The following is a 17,443-nucleotide window of genomic DNA, read 5'->3' as shown; positions in this document are numbered from 1 at the left end:
CTGCTTATTACATTTTAGTTTGTAATTTAAAATAATGGAATACATTTTAGGTTGTTGTGTAAAAAGAAGCAGAAACTTTTTTCTCATCCTCTGAGACTTTTCTTGTAATTCTCGTGCTTCCCTTGCTTCGACCACTTCCTTCAACACTAGATCGACTAGATCATCAATCCTACTTTTCTTGGTATGAGATTGGTTTAAACACAAATAGGGCCTTCTACGTGCCTGTCCTCAGATCTGTTCTGTGTATCCCTGCTGATATATTTGATCAGTTTCATTCATAGACGTCTGATTGTTTAAAAAGGTCAATCATTGTAATAAACATATGATGACTTCCTTGCACCTGCAGAACCACTTTTAATGTTCTTAAGATGCCTCTTCTCTCTTGTGAAACTACTATGCATGTGTTTTCATATTATTATTATTATTATTATTATTATTAGCGTATTCTCCCAATAATGGAAGACGTTAAGCAAACAACTCAATCAAGCTTTCTTTGGGTTCTTCTTGTTCTTCCAATAGGCTTTCATTCTCTCTGAGAAGGCTTGTTTACGTTCTTCCGACCATTTCGGTCTGCACTGTTTTTGCTTTGGTTGCTCTGATGTAACTTCCCACTTGTTGACTTTGTGTCTGAAGGTGTCTCTTTCTAAAATGTCTGTTGCACATATGTTTGCGTTTTTGGGGTCCTTTCGAAGTTCGTCCAGCCAAGGTGTTGATTTCTTAAGTGAGCTAACATAATTTAATATTCTTTTTGACAGTCGATTTTCTGGTAATCTTGTGAGGTGTCCAAAGAATTTCATTCGTCTTTTCTTAACGTCAATTTCAATGTTTGAAACTTTTTCTGTTGTTTTGATTGATTGTAGCCTGTAACCATCTTGGGTATATCTTGCTCCTAGGATTTTCCTGATGATCTTCCTTGCTTTTTTATTTCTTCTAAATCTTGTTTACTGTTAAGTGACAATGTTTCACTTGCTTAAAGGACTGTTGGCTTTATGACTGTGTTGTAATGCCGAATTTTTGTCTGTCTTGACATGCATTTTTTATTGTAGATGTCTTGAACTAACCCTAATGCCTTCTTGACTTTTTGGAGACGGTTTTGCTGTGAGTTTTTTGTTTTTTTTTTTTTTTTTTTTTTTTTTTTTTAAAGGAATTAACTGAACCAAAGTATTTCATATTTTAGATATTTGGCAATGGAATGTACAATTGCAGATCTTCGCCATGCATTTCAACTGGGTGAAACGACTCTGAGAGATAGAGAAGAGTGTGGCAAGCAATCTGGATAAATTTAAAATACACTTCCTTTAAATGAAACCTACAAGAGAGTGGTGGTTAGAAATAGCTGAATGTTTTGACACAACAACAAATTTTCCTAACTGTGTCATATTTCGATGGAAAATACATACACATACGAAAGCTAAAATACAGTGGCTAACTTTATTATAATTAAGTAGTGTACAGAGAAGGAAGTGAATGCTCTCTCGTATGTAATAGGTGGTGGTGGCAGACGGTGCTAGTGTTGCTTTGGCTACACCTCGCTGCTCATGTTAATATAATAAGCGGATGTGGCAAAATAAACGTGATGTTATAGACATTGATTCCCGTACACCAAGAAAAACTGTAAGACTTCCATTTGACATCATGACCTTTGAGTTATTTCCTTTCATGTACTATATACTGTATGTACATTCCAGGAATATTTGAATAGAGTGAAGCGTGAACCCTGAAGAAATGCGATGAGAGAAGAATAACTACAGCTGAAATGAAATGGAACTTCGTAAAGCTAACAAAGACATAATTTGCAGTTCCAGAACCTCTAAATTAAACTGCTTCCAAAAAATCACAATGAATCGAGGAATAGTCCCTTGAGCTCCCATCATTAATCTTATCATTTTCATATCGTCCTTCAATATAATTTATCTTTACCGGTATAATAAATTATGATTAGTTCATAGATAAACTTTATTTCTCCATCAATGTCTTAGGCTAGTTTGTGGAGATTCAAAACGAACTATGGGGTATATTAGATATATCCCACACCCTCCGATTCCTTGTAGGCTCTGATGTCAATTCACCTACTGCTACCGTTATCGGCAAGTCCGGATACCTCTTCGGCGATCCTATAATTTTTCTTTCTGTTTGCATTCTACACAATTACATGTGGCATCGTGATGGTTTTTAAGCAGATTCAGAAAGGATTAAATTCAGGAACTGACTATCTAACCTTCCAGAATTTTGGAGCAAAACTGAATAGAAATTTATTTTCTGTTACAGATTATTTTCTAGGTGAGGGTAGTGTTCTATGGCAAGATGAATGTGTATGAGAAATGAAACAAACAAAATAGGCAATATACAAACATAGTTTTTCCTTATTATCTCTAATATATATGAATATCTCACAACCAAGGGCTGCAACTCCTTTGTGATTATTGGAACATCAACAGAAAGACCAAAGCCTACACTAACATGTGGTACCGGAATATACTGTACTAGTTTCCTTACCTGTTCTGTAGGGGAGTAGTTTGGTTGTTTTATTATATGTACTTTGTCTAGGAAGCTGAAACAAAAAAGGGGAAAGGGAACATTAATTACTACATCTTAAATAATAGTAACAACAACAACAACAACAACAACAATAATAATAATAATAATAATAATAATAATAATAATAATAATAATAATAATATGCTCTTACACATCCCCTCCATAAATAATAATAAACATCCTCTCCATAAAAATGCAATAAAGCAGATGTGAACAACTACAGAGGTATATCTTTTCATTCAGTTGGCAATAAAATCTTGACAAAAGCACTTCAAAGTCACACTGAACCTATTGCTGATCCACAGATAGGTGAATATTAAGCCGGCTTCCGTAACATCTGATTCTGCAAAGAACAATTTCTTTTCATTAACGGGAATCATCAAAATCTATCCCTTTGCACCAAACCACTTATACTGACTCCTGTTAATTTCAAGAAGGCCTACGCCTCATTCGCCTCATTCACTCTTCTAAGATATCAAGAAGATGGGCATAGACAACAAGATTTATTCCATCAGCAAACAAACTCTAAAGAACACCTACCCAGAAGTGTAATTCATGGGGGATATCTGTAGATCCTATGTTGGCTGAAAGAGTATGATTTCTGGTCAGGCAATTACAGAATTATGAACACAAAAACAAGTAGGGGTAATGCTGATGTAATCGTGGAATAAGAAAATAGGGCAACTGGTAATTTACTACGGCCAGCATATTGTTGTAAAGACAGACAAAAGATGAAGAAAATTAAAGATTACATGGAAAGATAAGATAATTTAATATAAAAGGAAGTGAAAATACAAATTGTGATGTTTGAGCACTTCATTGTGGATTTTGTCCAGTTCTAGAGTCGTGTCCCTGCATAGCGCGGCACTACGCAATTGCCACTCCATAAAAGGCATGGTATTGGAATGTGAAGCACTAGAGGCAAATGACAGGTGATGAGCCTCTGCTTCGCACTTGACAGGCAGAAATGCTCTGAGATGGACATATCGGCGAAATGTGAGGCAATGTGATCTGCAATGACTGAAGGAATCTTAACTATATCTCAGTTAGTGGAGATTTGGAGATTGAGAGAATGTTCTATACCCCAACAATACGGTGGACTTTAGTCCACACTTGTGATGACAGTATGTACCATCATGGATGACACTTTTCCCAAGTACCGTAGCTTTCTTATTCTCTCGAATCAAGAAAGGGGTATTAGCGCGCAGGCGCTTGAACACAATATGGTTGACCATCATAGAATTCCGACGATAACGCCTAAAAGTTCGTCGGCGATCACGTATGGCTGCTGCAATTTCGTCAGTCCACCATGGGACTTGTTTCCGGCGAGGGATACCGGATGAGGAAGGTATTGCACCCTCAGCAGCAGCCAGAATACCACTGGTAATGGAAGAAACGTGGGCATCACATCAACATACCCCAGCACTTCTTCGGCCGCCACGCTGAGTGGCTCAGACTGTTGAGGCACTGGCTTTCTGACCCCAACTTGGCAGATTCGATCCTGGCTCAGTCCGATGGTGTTTGAAGGTGCTCAGATACGTCAGCCTCGTGTCGGTAGATTTACTGGCACGTAAAAACTCCTATGGGACTAAATTCAGACACCTCAGCGTCTTCGAACATCGTAAAAGTAGTTAGTGGGACGTAAAGCCAATAATGCCACCATTATTATTATTATTATTATTATTATTATATTATTATTATTATTATTATTATTATTATTATTATTATTATTATTATTATTATTATTATTATTATTATTTCTTCGGCCATCACTGCGCGTTCTGTAAACTGTGTCCAATTTCTCGACGAAGTAATAAGGACTTCGGTACTTCGGGCTGTCTCTGATTCAAGAGCGTGAGAAATATTGGGAAATAGCCACTATTACAGAGGTCATCGTGTACTTGCCTCCGTAACAGGGGAAGTAGCGCACGGGTGCTCAAGGTGACATCCAGGTGGGAGAGAGCGACATGTGCACTACCGAAGTGAGTATGTCCCCCTATGTTGAGCACACGAAGATAAAAATGGTTGATCGATCGTTCAAGCTCCCCACTAGCGCAGGAAGACGGACATCTCTCGAGGGTGTTACGGGCGTTCACGTCTCCAAGCAAAAGGAGGGGATGGGGTAAGTGGGCGATCAAGTCTTGGAAGTTCGTGGAAGTTAAGACTGTAGTATGGTGGAAAGTACACGCTGCACACAGTTTTCATTACAGGTAACGGAGCGCGAACTGTAGCTGCGTCCAACTGCGTTAGTAGCGGCACATCCTCACTGAAGATGTCAGAACGGGCTAGGGGAGAGACTCCCCCAGTCATCGAGCCTTCCACAGCTACTCGGCCCATGGAATGGAGACTACATTCTCTCGTAATCGTGTCGTGCCCAGGCCTCAGACTAGATTCCTGTAGAAAAGACTATGACGGCCGCATTACGGATATCAATTGATGTAACTTAGCCAGGCAAAGTCGGCGATGACTCAATTTGTGGCTTCCCAGGAAGTACGGATACCTTCCTGGTTTCTCATGTTACTTCGATTACCACAACTTGTTGCTGGCTACCCTTGACTTTCGATACTTGTGCTATACTAGTGACAGGAGCTCTCTGGTTTGATCCGTACCTGAGCGACCCTTTCAGCGAAGGAGACTGACAACTTCGGAGCAGCCACGGATTGAAACTTTCTTCGGGCACCTGGATAAGATAGCTTATCCGGAGTTTTGATCTCCTGGATCATCTTCTCCTGCTTGAATGTGGGACACTCCTCGGAGCATGCACACCTGGACAGATGACGCACACAGGTGGTAGCGTGCAGTCAACACCAGCATGTTCACCTTTATATCGCAATGAGGTGTGACCAAACGTCCGACAGTTGTAACACCTCATTGGAGCTGGAATGTATCGCCAAACAATCAGTCGGCATACTGCAACCTTTATTCGTTCAGGCACGGTCTCAGCATCGAAAGTCAGGATAAAGCGCCAGTATCGAGCAGATTATCACCGACACGCGTCTTTAACCTCTTCATGTCGGTTACACCCCGACGTGCTAGGTTTCGGAACATGTTATCATCAGAAGCCTTAACCAAATCCCTGTGGAAGATAACTCCCTTGCAGGATTTGACGGTTTGGTGCTTCTTGATGTTGACCGTTGCCTTTCCGAACATTTTGGCCTTGAGTAGCCGCCTGGACTGTTCTGCCGGTGATGTCTTAATAAGTACGGATCCGTCACACAGCGTCCGCACCTCGTCGACTTCGCCAGCAACAATTTCTTCTACGGCATTGTTAATCAGAGAAAGGAAGCTCTTTCCTTCGACCCTGGATGCTTCCAGGAATCGAGGTAGACGTTCGTCACTTATGTAATCAATAGGCGATGGAATAACTTACAGTGGCTCAAGAAAGTATTGGTCTGTCCATAGCCGTGGTATGAACGGAACAGTATAGTACAAATATGGTGTATATAATGAAATTAGATGTATGTAATATGCAGGACAGTCAAGTATATCAGCAAGTTGAATATGGAGCCAAGGAGATTCACGCTGTTTGCAAACGGACGAGTAATACAACAGCGTGTGTCATTACACGCCAAACAGGTATTCGTTTAGTAAACAATATCATCGTGACATCGTGCTGTCTGCCGCAATTCAGGTTCAGTGTGTCTGTGCTGACACGTTGGAAGGTAATATTCAGCACTGTTTCCGTGTTCAGCTAGCAATGAGATAGAAAATGAAAGAAACAACTGTGGAAGAAAGGAGGATTGCAGTGCGACTATTTAAAAAATGTAAATCTTTCAAGGACACACGTGAAATTATTGAAAGAGCTGTTACAACTGTTAAAACGATTGTGTACAGGTAAAAAGGCGAACAAAGACAATAGAAAATAAACCAAGAAGTGGCCGCCGCTCAAAGTTATCAGTACAAGACAAACAGCAAATTGTGCGTAAAGTGGTCCAAAATCCTCATCTAAATGCGCCGAAGATAGCAGCAGCGTTACAACAAGATGTAGGAGTGCAAGTGTCATCTGAAACCATTCTAAATGTGCTACGTGAAAGAGAATATGCGGGCAGAACAGCCCATAGAAAGCCGTTACATCAGTAAGGCTAATAGGAAGAAGAGTCTTGCGTACGCTAAAGAGTACAGAAATGACAACTGTGAGGATTGGAAGACAGTCGTTTTTACCGATGGGAGTAAATTTACCCTCTTCAGGTCAGACAGACGAGTAATGTGGAGGAAGACGAATTCTGAACTTGAAGAGAAGAACCTGACAGCTACTGTGAAACATGGAGGTGGTTCGCTGATTGTGTGGGGTTGCATGAGTGCGAATGGTGCCGGCGAATTAGCCGTTATTGAAGGGGACTATGGATCACAAAGCATACATTAACATCCGCAAGACACATCTACCATCAAGTGTACCAAAAAATGGGACTCTCAGCAAAGTACACGTTTACGCAAGATAACGACCCCAAACACACAGCCCTGAACGCGAGTTATGGCTGTTATATAATAGCCCGCGTAGGACGGAAACTCCACCACAATCTCCCAACATCAAGCCCATCGAGAATTTCTGGCACTATTTGGAGCAAAACGTGAGAAAACATGCAATATCAAACAAAGCTGACCTGAAAGAATCCTTACCCACCGAATGGAAGAACATACTAAAGGAAACTACGGAAACCTTCGTACGACCTATGCCAAATAGGATAGCTGAGATTATAAGGAGGAAAGGAGGGCCTACCAAGTACTGAAACGTTTACGAATGATCAACAAACTGCGTTATGTTAATTTAGACCAATAATTTTTTGGTATCAAGTGAAAATGAGTGCTTTAATTTATAGTTTTTAGTTGTATGGACATGGAAGAATTATGTTTTTTTACATGTACATATTACTCAAGGTGATAAATAATCAAGGATTCTAGTATATGTAGAGCCTCCGTGGCTCAGACGGCAGCGGGTCGGCCTCTCACCGCTGGATACCGTGGTTCAAATCCCGTTGACTCCATGTGAGATTTGTGCTGGACAAAGCGGAGGCGGGACAGGTTTTTTTCCGGGTACTCCGGTTTTCCCTGTCATCTTTCATTCCAGCAACACTCTCCATCATCATTTCATAGCATTTATCACTCAATAAATCACCTTGGGAGTAGCGAACCCCACTGTAATAACAGCCTATATATGTTTCATTCATTCCATCCCTGACCTGGTCAATGACTGGAAAACAGGTTGTAGGTTTTCATTTTCTAGTATATGTCAATTGTTATCATCATTCCCTTCGATTCCTCGTCCTTACATGTAGTATATCTCGATAGACCAATACTTTTGAGTCACTGTATATCGTTTTCTTTACTTATGTAATCAATAGGCGCTGGAGTATATCGTTTCCTTTTCTTACGTTTTGTAGACGCTGTTTTCTGAAGGGTGTCACCCTTAGAAGGTAAACAAGAGGGTTAAACGTCGTAATATGCTAACTGACTGAAATTAGGAGTATCTAATGTATGTAGGCCCATCAAAAAACTGGTTAACAACAGACAAGCACACTCTTTCAGTTTCTGGTGATCCGGAAGTAGGGGAAGGGAGGGTGTGTCAACTCCTTAGTCCCGTTTCCTGGTACGGGGTCATGGATGAGACGTGATAAAAATGTGGGTATATCTTACGGCCGGATGACCTTCCTGACGCCAACCTCAGTTAAGGAGCTAATGAAGATTAAATGAATGATGGTGAACGAATGAAATTGGGTAAGGTGATAGAAGGAATTGGCTGTGACTTATAATAGGAACTATCACGACATTTGCCTGGAAAACAGAAAACCAGTCTCAAGACAACCGACAATGGGGTTCGAACGCACTCATCTCCCGAACGCAAAACTTGACTCCATAGCCGTAGCGCGTTAACTTATCATGGAGTAATTATTCCTATTTTGTGCTTCACGTATCCGAGTTGCCGTCTCGTGGATGTCGAACCACTCTCTGAGGACTCGTGCCTGGAATAATCTCCGCCCACGTTCACTTTTATCTTTCCATCTATGATCGGTGGTATCAGGTTGCATTTATTATTTCGAAAGTTGATGAAAAACGAGCAATAATAATTGCGTTAGATTATTCTTTTATCAAAGTACTAGTAACATATATACTCACAGGAAAATGTATGGCTATGGTTTACGAACCAGAAAACATTACTATAGCCTACATTTAGCATTTTTTTAGACCTGGCCAGGAAAACGGAGGGGTACTCATTCAGCTCGAACTCTTCGGGGCCATCCCTCACAATCCGTAGAACTTGCACATTTACAATGAACGCTCTCTATTATCAATGTTAAGCAGGCACTTAAAAGTTTCACTAGAAAACTTTCTCACGTTTAACCACGTAGTTCATAGTACTATTCATAGAGCACGCTGTACTATATTTTGTGACTATAAAAGGAATGTGGTTTAACGCCGATCGAAGATTTAGAACGATCTGTTTTATGGTCGCCCGATGCTAAATGCGGCTGATTAATAGCACGCGCTACCTACCACTTACCTACCCCTATGGAGAGCGCAGTGTTATTGCGTAGTCGCCCCTCGGTGCTTACGTCACAACCACCCCCGCGCACGACCTTGGCTCTGTTGCTCCCTCCCCAACCCCCTCCCGCAGCATCGGCCCATGAATGTCCTTATGTTTATTTTCCACGCTGCTGCCATTTTTAGTGTGGATGCGATCTATAAATAGAAGTCCTAGTCTTAGGTTCAGTCGGCACGGCACGGAATCAAGTAAGACCATAAAATCGGCACGGTGCGGAGCACAATACCACGACTCAGCACGGCTAGGTCCTTGCAACAGTGTTACAAACATTTCAGAATGTTCAATCCTGAAACGAAGGAAAGAAAGAAAGGAGGAAAAAGAAAAAAGAGTCCTTTATCAACGAATATACATCGTGTTCCTTAGTCATGAACGGTTAAATCCTCGTGACCAAGAACAGAATAATTTATATCACGTATCTGAAACGAACCACGTGCTACTTGTGCCACTATATTAATTCATATTTTCCCCACTTAGGGGAGATGGTTGGATTCATGCACATTATGTCGGCAAAGGGAAGATGGTTGGTTGACTTCATACATATTATGTAGGCACTTGCAACAGTTGCGTTACTTTGTAGCTATCTGATAAGTATAAATAGAGTCAGCTCATCGTCACAGGTGTATTTGGACTGTCCTCACGACCGTCCAGATCTACATATTCATGGTAACAGAAAACGGTAGTGACCAGATTATCCTCAATAAACGGACACACGTCGCAATCCGAAACATTCTCATACGCGCACCATACACTTTCGATTCCTAATGCAGCGCACTTATAATGAAAAGTTGTTCAGTTGCTTATCCTAAAACTGAGCAATAGTATGTTATTTCTTCTTCACTACGGTTTATTTCTTATTTATCATCTTCAATATATACTAAATATTCACAGCTAACTTTGAAGTCAACTTAGCTCTTCAATATTTATGCCATATTCATTGGACATCACGTCGGGAATCTAAACACGTATTTCACGAAATAAGAATGTTCTTAAAACTACGAAACTGTTCCCTGCAACGCCATTCATATAGGCGGAGCATCTTGTCTTTGCACGTGAACATAGACATAGTTCATTCGATAAGCCATCGTACTCACTCGACTATATGGGAGCTCTAAATAAATAGTACGTCGCATTCATTTTTATGTTATTGCTTTTATACAGTTCTGAAGAGTATGTAATCAAATTAAAGCGTCTATCATGTAACAGAGTAGAATCAACAGTATTCGGACACTTCAGCAATTTCAATTTAAAAAGGTAATAATACTTCCGCTCCTGTGGGTAGAAGTGAAATTCGGCATGTCAGGTGCATTAATGAGCTTACTTCCTAAAACAAGCGAGATTTGTTTACTAATCACCAAATGAAGCAGGTGGCCTGTTCCACGTTCCGAAAGGATTTTTCTTTCAATTTGCTTTACGTCGCACCAACACACACAGGTCTTACGGCAACGATGTGATAGTAAAGGCCTAGGAGTGGAAAGGAAGCGGCTGTGGCCTTAAGGTACATCCCCAGCATTTGCCTGATAGCAAAATGGGAAAACACAGAAAGCTATCTTCAGGGCTGCCGATAGTGGGGTTCAAACCCATTATCTCCTGGATAAAAACTCATAGCTGTGCGTCCCTAACCCCCACGGCCAACTCGCCCGGTGCTCCAAAAGTATTCGGACACTTAATGGAGAGAAACAAATGAGCGCGTTGTGCCATAATTCCCGTGTTTCAGAACCATACTGAGTGCCTCAGGAGTACAGTCACACTCACAATGAATGTGTTACACCTTGTACGAACCGATATTTGATTGGAAATGAACATCCCCTCTAAATGATAATTTCCGATAACATTGCTTAGTTAATTCACTACATATCCAGCCTTTAGGGACTATGAAGATGCGCGTCATTTCTATGATTATCTATATAGTGTTACTCACAAAAGTATGCGTGCACTAGAGGTATTTATAAATGAAAGGAGATTTAATGTTTCAATTGTGGCTTTATTTATGAAAATGAAAAGGAATACAGGTTGTACAAATTATGAACTTAAGTCATTTCTGACCTTTACATACGACAATGGTAAGAAATATCAGAAAATCATAATACAGTGGCCACGATCGTATTTGTACCCATTACAAGTATTCGTACGCAGCACAAAAGCATGCATACAAAACGAATATTCTACAAATTAGTACATGGTAGGATAACCTTTCTGTTGTATTACACTTTGTAGCTGTTCAGGCATTGATTTTACCAACTTGCTTGTTATTGATGGTGAAATTGCATGACATTCTTCTTGAAGTTTTTCAAGATCTGTAGCATTTTGAATGTCATGTTTCGAAGTTGTTTTCCAAGGTGAGACCACAAATTTTGCACAGGGAAACAACCTTTCAAGTACGTACAACAGTGTATAGTGAAGAGAACACTTACATTCAGCATTATTTATGTCTGATTTCTCTAATTTTGACATGCATATTTTCTGAGCAACAAAGAACTGTTTCCCACATCACATAAAATGCTGTATGGAATCTTTCACAAGTAAAGAGGCTGTATGCCACACCAATCCAACTGTAAATACAACTACCTCAGATGGCAAAGGTAATTTACTCATATCCAGTTCCCTAACAAAATCATATGAATCCACCGTAAGTTCCTTACTTAGGTAAAGCCACTACATATATCACAATCGTATTTAACCTTTTTTAAAAACCTTTCTAGTTTACTAGTTAATAATTACAAATTAGATTCAGTTAGGTACGAGGATGCGGTAAAAACACTAAATCACATTTCCGAAGAGCGGTGTATGTGGGGACTCAATCTATATATAATAACAGTGGCGGCCGGTCAGTACGTGCTACCGGGCTCCAGCACGTAGCTTGGAACTGTAAGGAATATTATTTATGTACAGTACAATTATCCTGGTGCCTTTTCGTTGTTTTGAGTACGATATGAATTTGTGTTTTGTGAAAATCAGGACGAGATCTGTCGAACACCTAGCGCCGTTCTCCCGGGGAACAAGGCTCGTGCTCATGTGAAGTGAGCCCTTGCCTGTAGCCTGAAGGAAGCAATACGCAGGCGCAGCCAAGCTTGCAACACTCCCCCTAGCCGGCGGAGTATACCGTAAACCGGGATCAACTTTCACTGATCCCGTTTATAGTTACTTCCTCTCCCGCAAGGGGGTAGAATTACTCGATGTCTCCTGCTACCCGGAGCGCAGCGAGGGATCCAGTCGGCCGTGCTTATGTTGAACGTGGTAAGCGAATCTGCCACTAGAGAGTAGCATCGTCTGGGTTCGAAAGTAAAGCGTAAGTGGAGGCAATCTATCTCACACATGCTTATTAAAATATCCATCTTCCTTTTGTGTCAAAAATAAGGAATTCGTAGGTGAGTCAAAGAATCTTTGACTGACCCTAAATGTTATCCCGCATTACAATGTAATTTACTCTGGTGAAATGAAATAGCGTATGGCTTTTAGTGCCGGAAGTATCCGAGGACATGTTCGACTCGCCAGATGCGGATCTTTTGATTTGACACCCGTAGGCGACCTGCGAGTCGTGATGAGGATGAAATGATGATGACGACAACACGTACACCCAATGATGGTTAAAATTCCAGACCCTGCCGGGAATCGAACCCGGGATCCCTGTGACCAAAAAGGCCAGCGCGCTAACCATTTAGTCATGGAGCCGGACATTTACTCTGGTAACCTAATAGGGGAGGTCTCAATGAATCAGTTGGCAGCTCTTTCAGTTGCTTTGTGCAGTTTTTAATCTCGCGGTTATATTACTGGTGCGTGTTTTTCCTCTCATTGTGTTAGTGCTAAAGTTTATACGAAGATTTATCAAATTATTTATCCACTGCAGTGTATATAAAGTGAAATTAAATTAGTGTTCTTAGTGGGGATCTATATTCCCACGATTCTATTTGCACTGATGTAAGTTGCGCCATTAGGTTAGTAAAAACAATATTTCTTCAATGAATTATTTATCTCGTAGACAGTTGTCGAAGAATTCATCTGCTTCCAAATTAATGTTGTTTTTGTTTGTTCTGAGTAATAAATTGCGAGAAAAGTTGTATTATTATTATTATTATTATTATTATTATTATTATTATTATTATTACTATTACTATTTCTATTATGATTATTAGTAGTAGTAGTATTATTACCAAGTTTGAAGTATGCGTTGTTCATCATGGCAATATGCAGATTTAAAACAGCGTATTTAGCTTGTTTTTTGTAGCACGTAGGACGATTTTTTCACGAGCCGCCACTGTATAATAAGAGTTCTGTCTGTACATTGCTCAGAATTTGAAAAGAATGGTATTTCTGTATCGATCATATCCACAGTAACAAGAAAATGCAATTTTTACTTTTCCGTAATTTCTGTCTGTCTGTCTGTCTGTCTGTCTGTCTGTCTGTCTGTATGTACACGCATCACGAGAGAACGGCTGAAGAGAATTTAATAAAAACCAGTATGTAGAGTCGGGGGGTGAGCCGCTACAATCTAGGCTATAAATTATTTTATTCACGCGGAGTGAAATGGTAGTTTAGGGGAAGCCCTAAAATTCAATTCTCAAATATTTATATTATTAGTGATCATATCGATAAATACATGACTTCATAACTGAAGTTGTGTAGAATTAAATTTCTGATCATTTACGTCTTATGCATTTTTACCGTACCGGCTATGATAACAGAGATATTCATGAATTTGGATTTTTGTTGCTAAGTCCATATCAACGCCGAGCCCCGACAAAGTGGGTAAACAGAATTTAATGAAAATCAGTATATAGAGTCGGGGAATAAGAAACTACAGTTTAAGCTATAAACAATGTTATTCAACCTGGGTGAATTGGTAGTTTAGGGGAAGGCAGCTAAAATTTAATTTTTAAATACCTTTCTTGGTCCTATGGAAAAGTACTACATAACAAAAGTTATAGAGAATATAATTTCCGATCGTTTATGTTTTATTCAGTTTTACCGTACCAACTATGATTAGAGTGGTATTTCAGAACCAGAAGACAATTAATAATGTGACGGCCTACAATATCGAAAGCGCGTAACATAGATCAACAATAACATTACACTGACCGTTGTTTGTTGTAATGTTCTTTGTCTCTTATGCTGACATTCAACTCCGATAGATGGGATTACTGCTGTGTACCGAGTATAACAGCCTAACTGAATATTGGCGGGAAATAGCTGAGGAGTTAAGATAACTTTCTTCTTTAGCATGCCAATCCTCTGGTTCATACATTTTCTGATACTGCTGGTACGTAACACACTGGTTCATCATAGTATGCCAGCTATTCGATACCTACTCTGACGCGCTGTTTTGAATGAGCAGTGAGCGCATTTAAGTCAGAGGCTCAGTTAGTAGTAGTAGTAGTAGTAGTAGTAGTAGTAGTAGTAGTAGTAGTAGTAGTAGTAGTAGTAGTGTGAACTGGTCTGGAATTACAATTTAGCCCTTTTCCAAACTATAGTACCAGAATTCACTAAATAACTCAAAATTCAACCTTGAAAAGAGCCGTTTCTTAGGAAAAGCTTCTTCCTCTTCACTTTTATTTTATTCCAAATTAGCAGCGAATATGTGGTCTCTTCTCTGCCTTGGAGGAAAAATTGCCTCTACGTCAGATAGTTCTTTCCCCCGCCAGTGTAGTGAATTGAGATTTTCCAACTCATCGGGTACTCCCAGGAAGCTGATAAGTAAACGGGCATAGTTTTTGCCCTGGGACTGTCCACTATTTGAACACCCCCCTCCCCCGCCGAAATAAAGGACGAAGATTGTTCATGGATCACGGATGTCTGCGTCTTGGTCATTCCAGCTCTGTAGCTTTGGACTGTTAGTTCGGCAGCATAGTACTGTTCGTTAAAAGTGAAAAAATGTGTGGTTCTTCATTTGATCGAGTATTTCATATGAAGGCATTGCTTCTAATCGCGCCATTCCTACCGACGTCATTGTAATGACCCATGTTCATTTCAGTTGGGAAAACCACTAAGAGAGTCTTTCTGAGAATCTATAAAGGCAGGCGGAGAGTGAGTGTCTGCCATTATAATGAAAACTCCCCAACCTAATTGTGACTGACGGTAGGCAAGGTGGCCTACCATTACAATGAACATTCCCTAACCCAGTCATGATATGAGAAAAGACGTTGGTGACTTGCCCGTCGTGCTTCTAGGGCAACGTTAAGAGCTATGCAACTTAATACAATCTTGCTCACAAAGTTTACACTACCTAACCTAGAATTCTGTATAAAATTTAGAATTCCGTAGCGAAGCACGGGTACATCAGCTAGTAAACATACAAACAAGATGCCACTATAATGGTTCTGTTGCCATACTGTCTGTTAATTTTTGAGGCCTGCGACACATTACGTTGTTCAACAATAAACAATAATGAATTGTCCATTCTCATTGTAACTGGGAAGAGTTTGTATAATTTGGATAGCACTCAACCTTATCCCTAATAGTGGGCACTATTTCTCCCTTTTCCACCTGTGACTTAATACTTTCTAAAGCGTTTATAAAGTTCAACGTCTTAATGTGTTTTAAGGGCGAATGTACACTGAAGTCATTACCGGTCTTTATATTTACAATAAATGTCAAATCTTCGAGTATAGTGATAAAGGAAGTAACACAAGATATTTCCCTCTAAAAATACCAGGACACAAATAAGTAATTCTCCGATGCTTAATCATCACAGTCTGCTCTTTGAAATAAACTTGTCGGGTTCCTCGGAACAAACCAATGTCATTTAGACACTCCACGGAATCCTCGGCAAGGTATAATTTATTGGAACCTATACTATTCTGAATTGCCGTTCGAAGACTATCCTCTTCTATATCAGCAAGACGTCTTACTTTAGTAGTCGACTTCGAACAATATGAAGGTGTATTCGAAAAATAGTTGGCACAGCATTTTTGGTAAGTTACGGAATTATTCTAGAGAACTCTTTCAATTCTCCCTTAACCGTACCCCTATCTACTCGAATTATGTAAGACTCATCAAAATGTTTTATGCATACTCAACGTTACTAATGGGTTTTTCAGTTTAGAAAAATCCGTCCATATGTGACGAAGCCATAGATTACGGCGGCTTTCATCCTTCGGTAAATAAATGGTCCCAGTTTTTTCAGTTCCTGTGTTATAATTCGACTGACAGTCGACACTACAGCGACGAGGCATTTTCAAGTATTATCTCTAAATCCATAGCAATGAAGTTGTAATTTATCCTACTTTATAGGAACTCGTGTATTGCAGCTTAACATTGCTGAATGAAGAGAACGTTGAGGTTAAATACACATTTTTGTTGATAAATACTTACTTATTCTTCCATACACCACACTGCCAACGTAAGGAACTGTCGCACAACACCTATATATTCAGCATAAACACAAAATCTCCGTAACATACTTCCATAATTCACAATAAAGTAGCAATAACACCGCAAGAACATATATGCTAACCGGCTTTATTCCGCCAGTCCTCGGACTGGTCTAATCACGTGACTTTACCGGGCCATGGCACTGCCTTCGTGATATACAGGCCGTACGGTAGCGAACGCGGGAAAGCAATCAGCTGATCGTTAGGGGGGGGGGGTTCATCACGTGAGTTAGTTGAGTTACATGTGAATTCTTCGTTGTTTTATTGAAAATGTTACGTTGTCCCCATGTTTACTCAGATATATATAAGACTGAGTCGTCATCGACTGCATTATTGAGTAAAAAGTCCTCAATTAGTGAAGAAAACCTAGTGTGAGCGTGTATTCATGTGAGGCTATAGGTTAAGAATATCGCTCTGTAGTGTTTTCATTTTGTAGTTTATTTGTGTAATGTTATATCCATAGTGTAAAATGAATTAAGTTAGTGCATTCAGCGATTTATTATAAACTACGATGTGTATATAATTGAATTAAGGTTACCAGTGAGAGAAATCACCATGCTAAGAGTTTCTGTGTGCCAGACTGCAAAGCCAATTATAAATGAGGAGAATACACTCCAGTATTTGTGTTTCCTTCTAATGAAGAAAGAGTTAGGTTATGGAAGAAGGCTATTCCTAGGGAGAAATTAATAGTTAATCAACACACAGTTGTGTGTACAACCACCTTTCTGAAGACTAAATCTTGAGGGAAATAAAGAGTGTCTCGTCCAGATGTTGAGTTAAGATTTCTTATTACTTCAAAAACGTGGGTAACATTAGATATATTTTTATGCAATCAGACTTACGGCTTATGAAATTCGGTGTATTTGAACATTCAAGTCCAATTTATCCATTTTACCATTTTAGGTAGAAATGTATTGTGAAATAAGACTGCCAAAATTTTTCCTATCAAATTTCGTATCATAGGCATTGGAACAGGGTTATTCCATGAAAACTGTATGAAAAT

At 39.8% G+C, this 17,443-nt stretch overlaps 1 protein-coding gene across 2 annotated transcripts in view; it reads right to left on the bottom strand.

The window, feature by feature from the left end:
* Galphas (G protein alpha s subunit) overlaps positions 1-17,443 on the bottom strand; it is a 525,522-nt gene that overhangs the window by 60,683 nt on the left and 447,396 nt on the right. For both annotated transcript variants that reach the window (XM_068228382.1, XM_068228383.1), the window contains one exon: positions 2,497-2,551. In XM_068228382.1, the coding sequence (XP_068084483.1) occupies positions 2,497-2,551 (55 nt within the window). The remainder of the gene's footprint in view (positions 1-2,496; positions 2,552-17,443) is intronic.

The sequence above is a fragment of the Anabrus simplex genome, chromosome 6 (genome assembly GCF_040414725.1).
Source record: "Anabrus simplex isolate iqAnaSimp1 chromosome 6, ASM4041472v1, whole genome shotgun sequence".
NCBI classification, from domain to species: domain Eukaryota; kingdom Metazoa; phylum Arthropoda; class Insecta; order Orthoptera; family Tettigoniidae; genus Anabrus; species Anabrus simplex.
The sequence above is the reverse complement of the archived record's forward strand: the minus strand, read 5'-3'. Positions and strand labels throughout refer to the sequence as shown.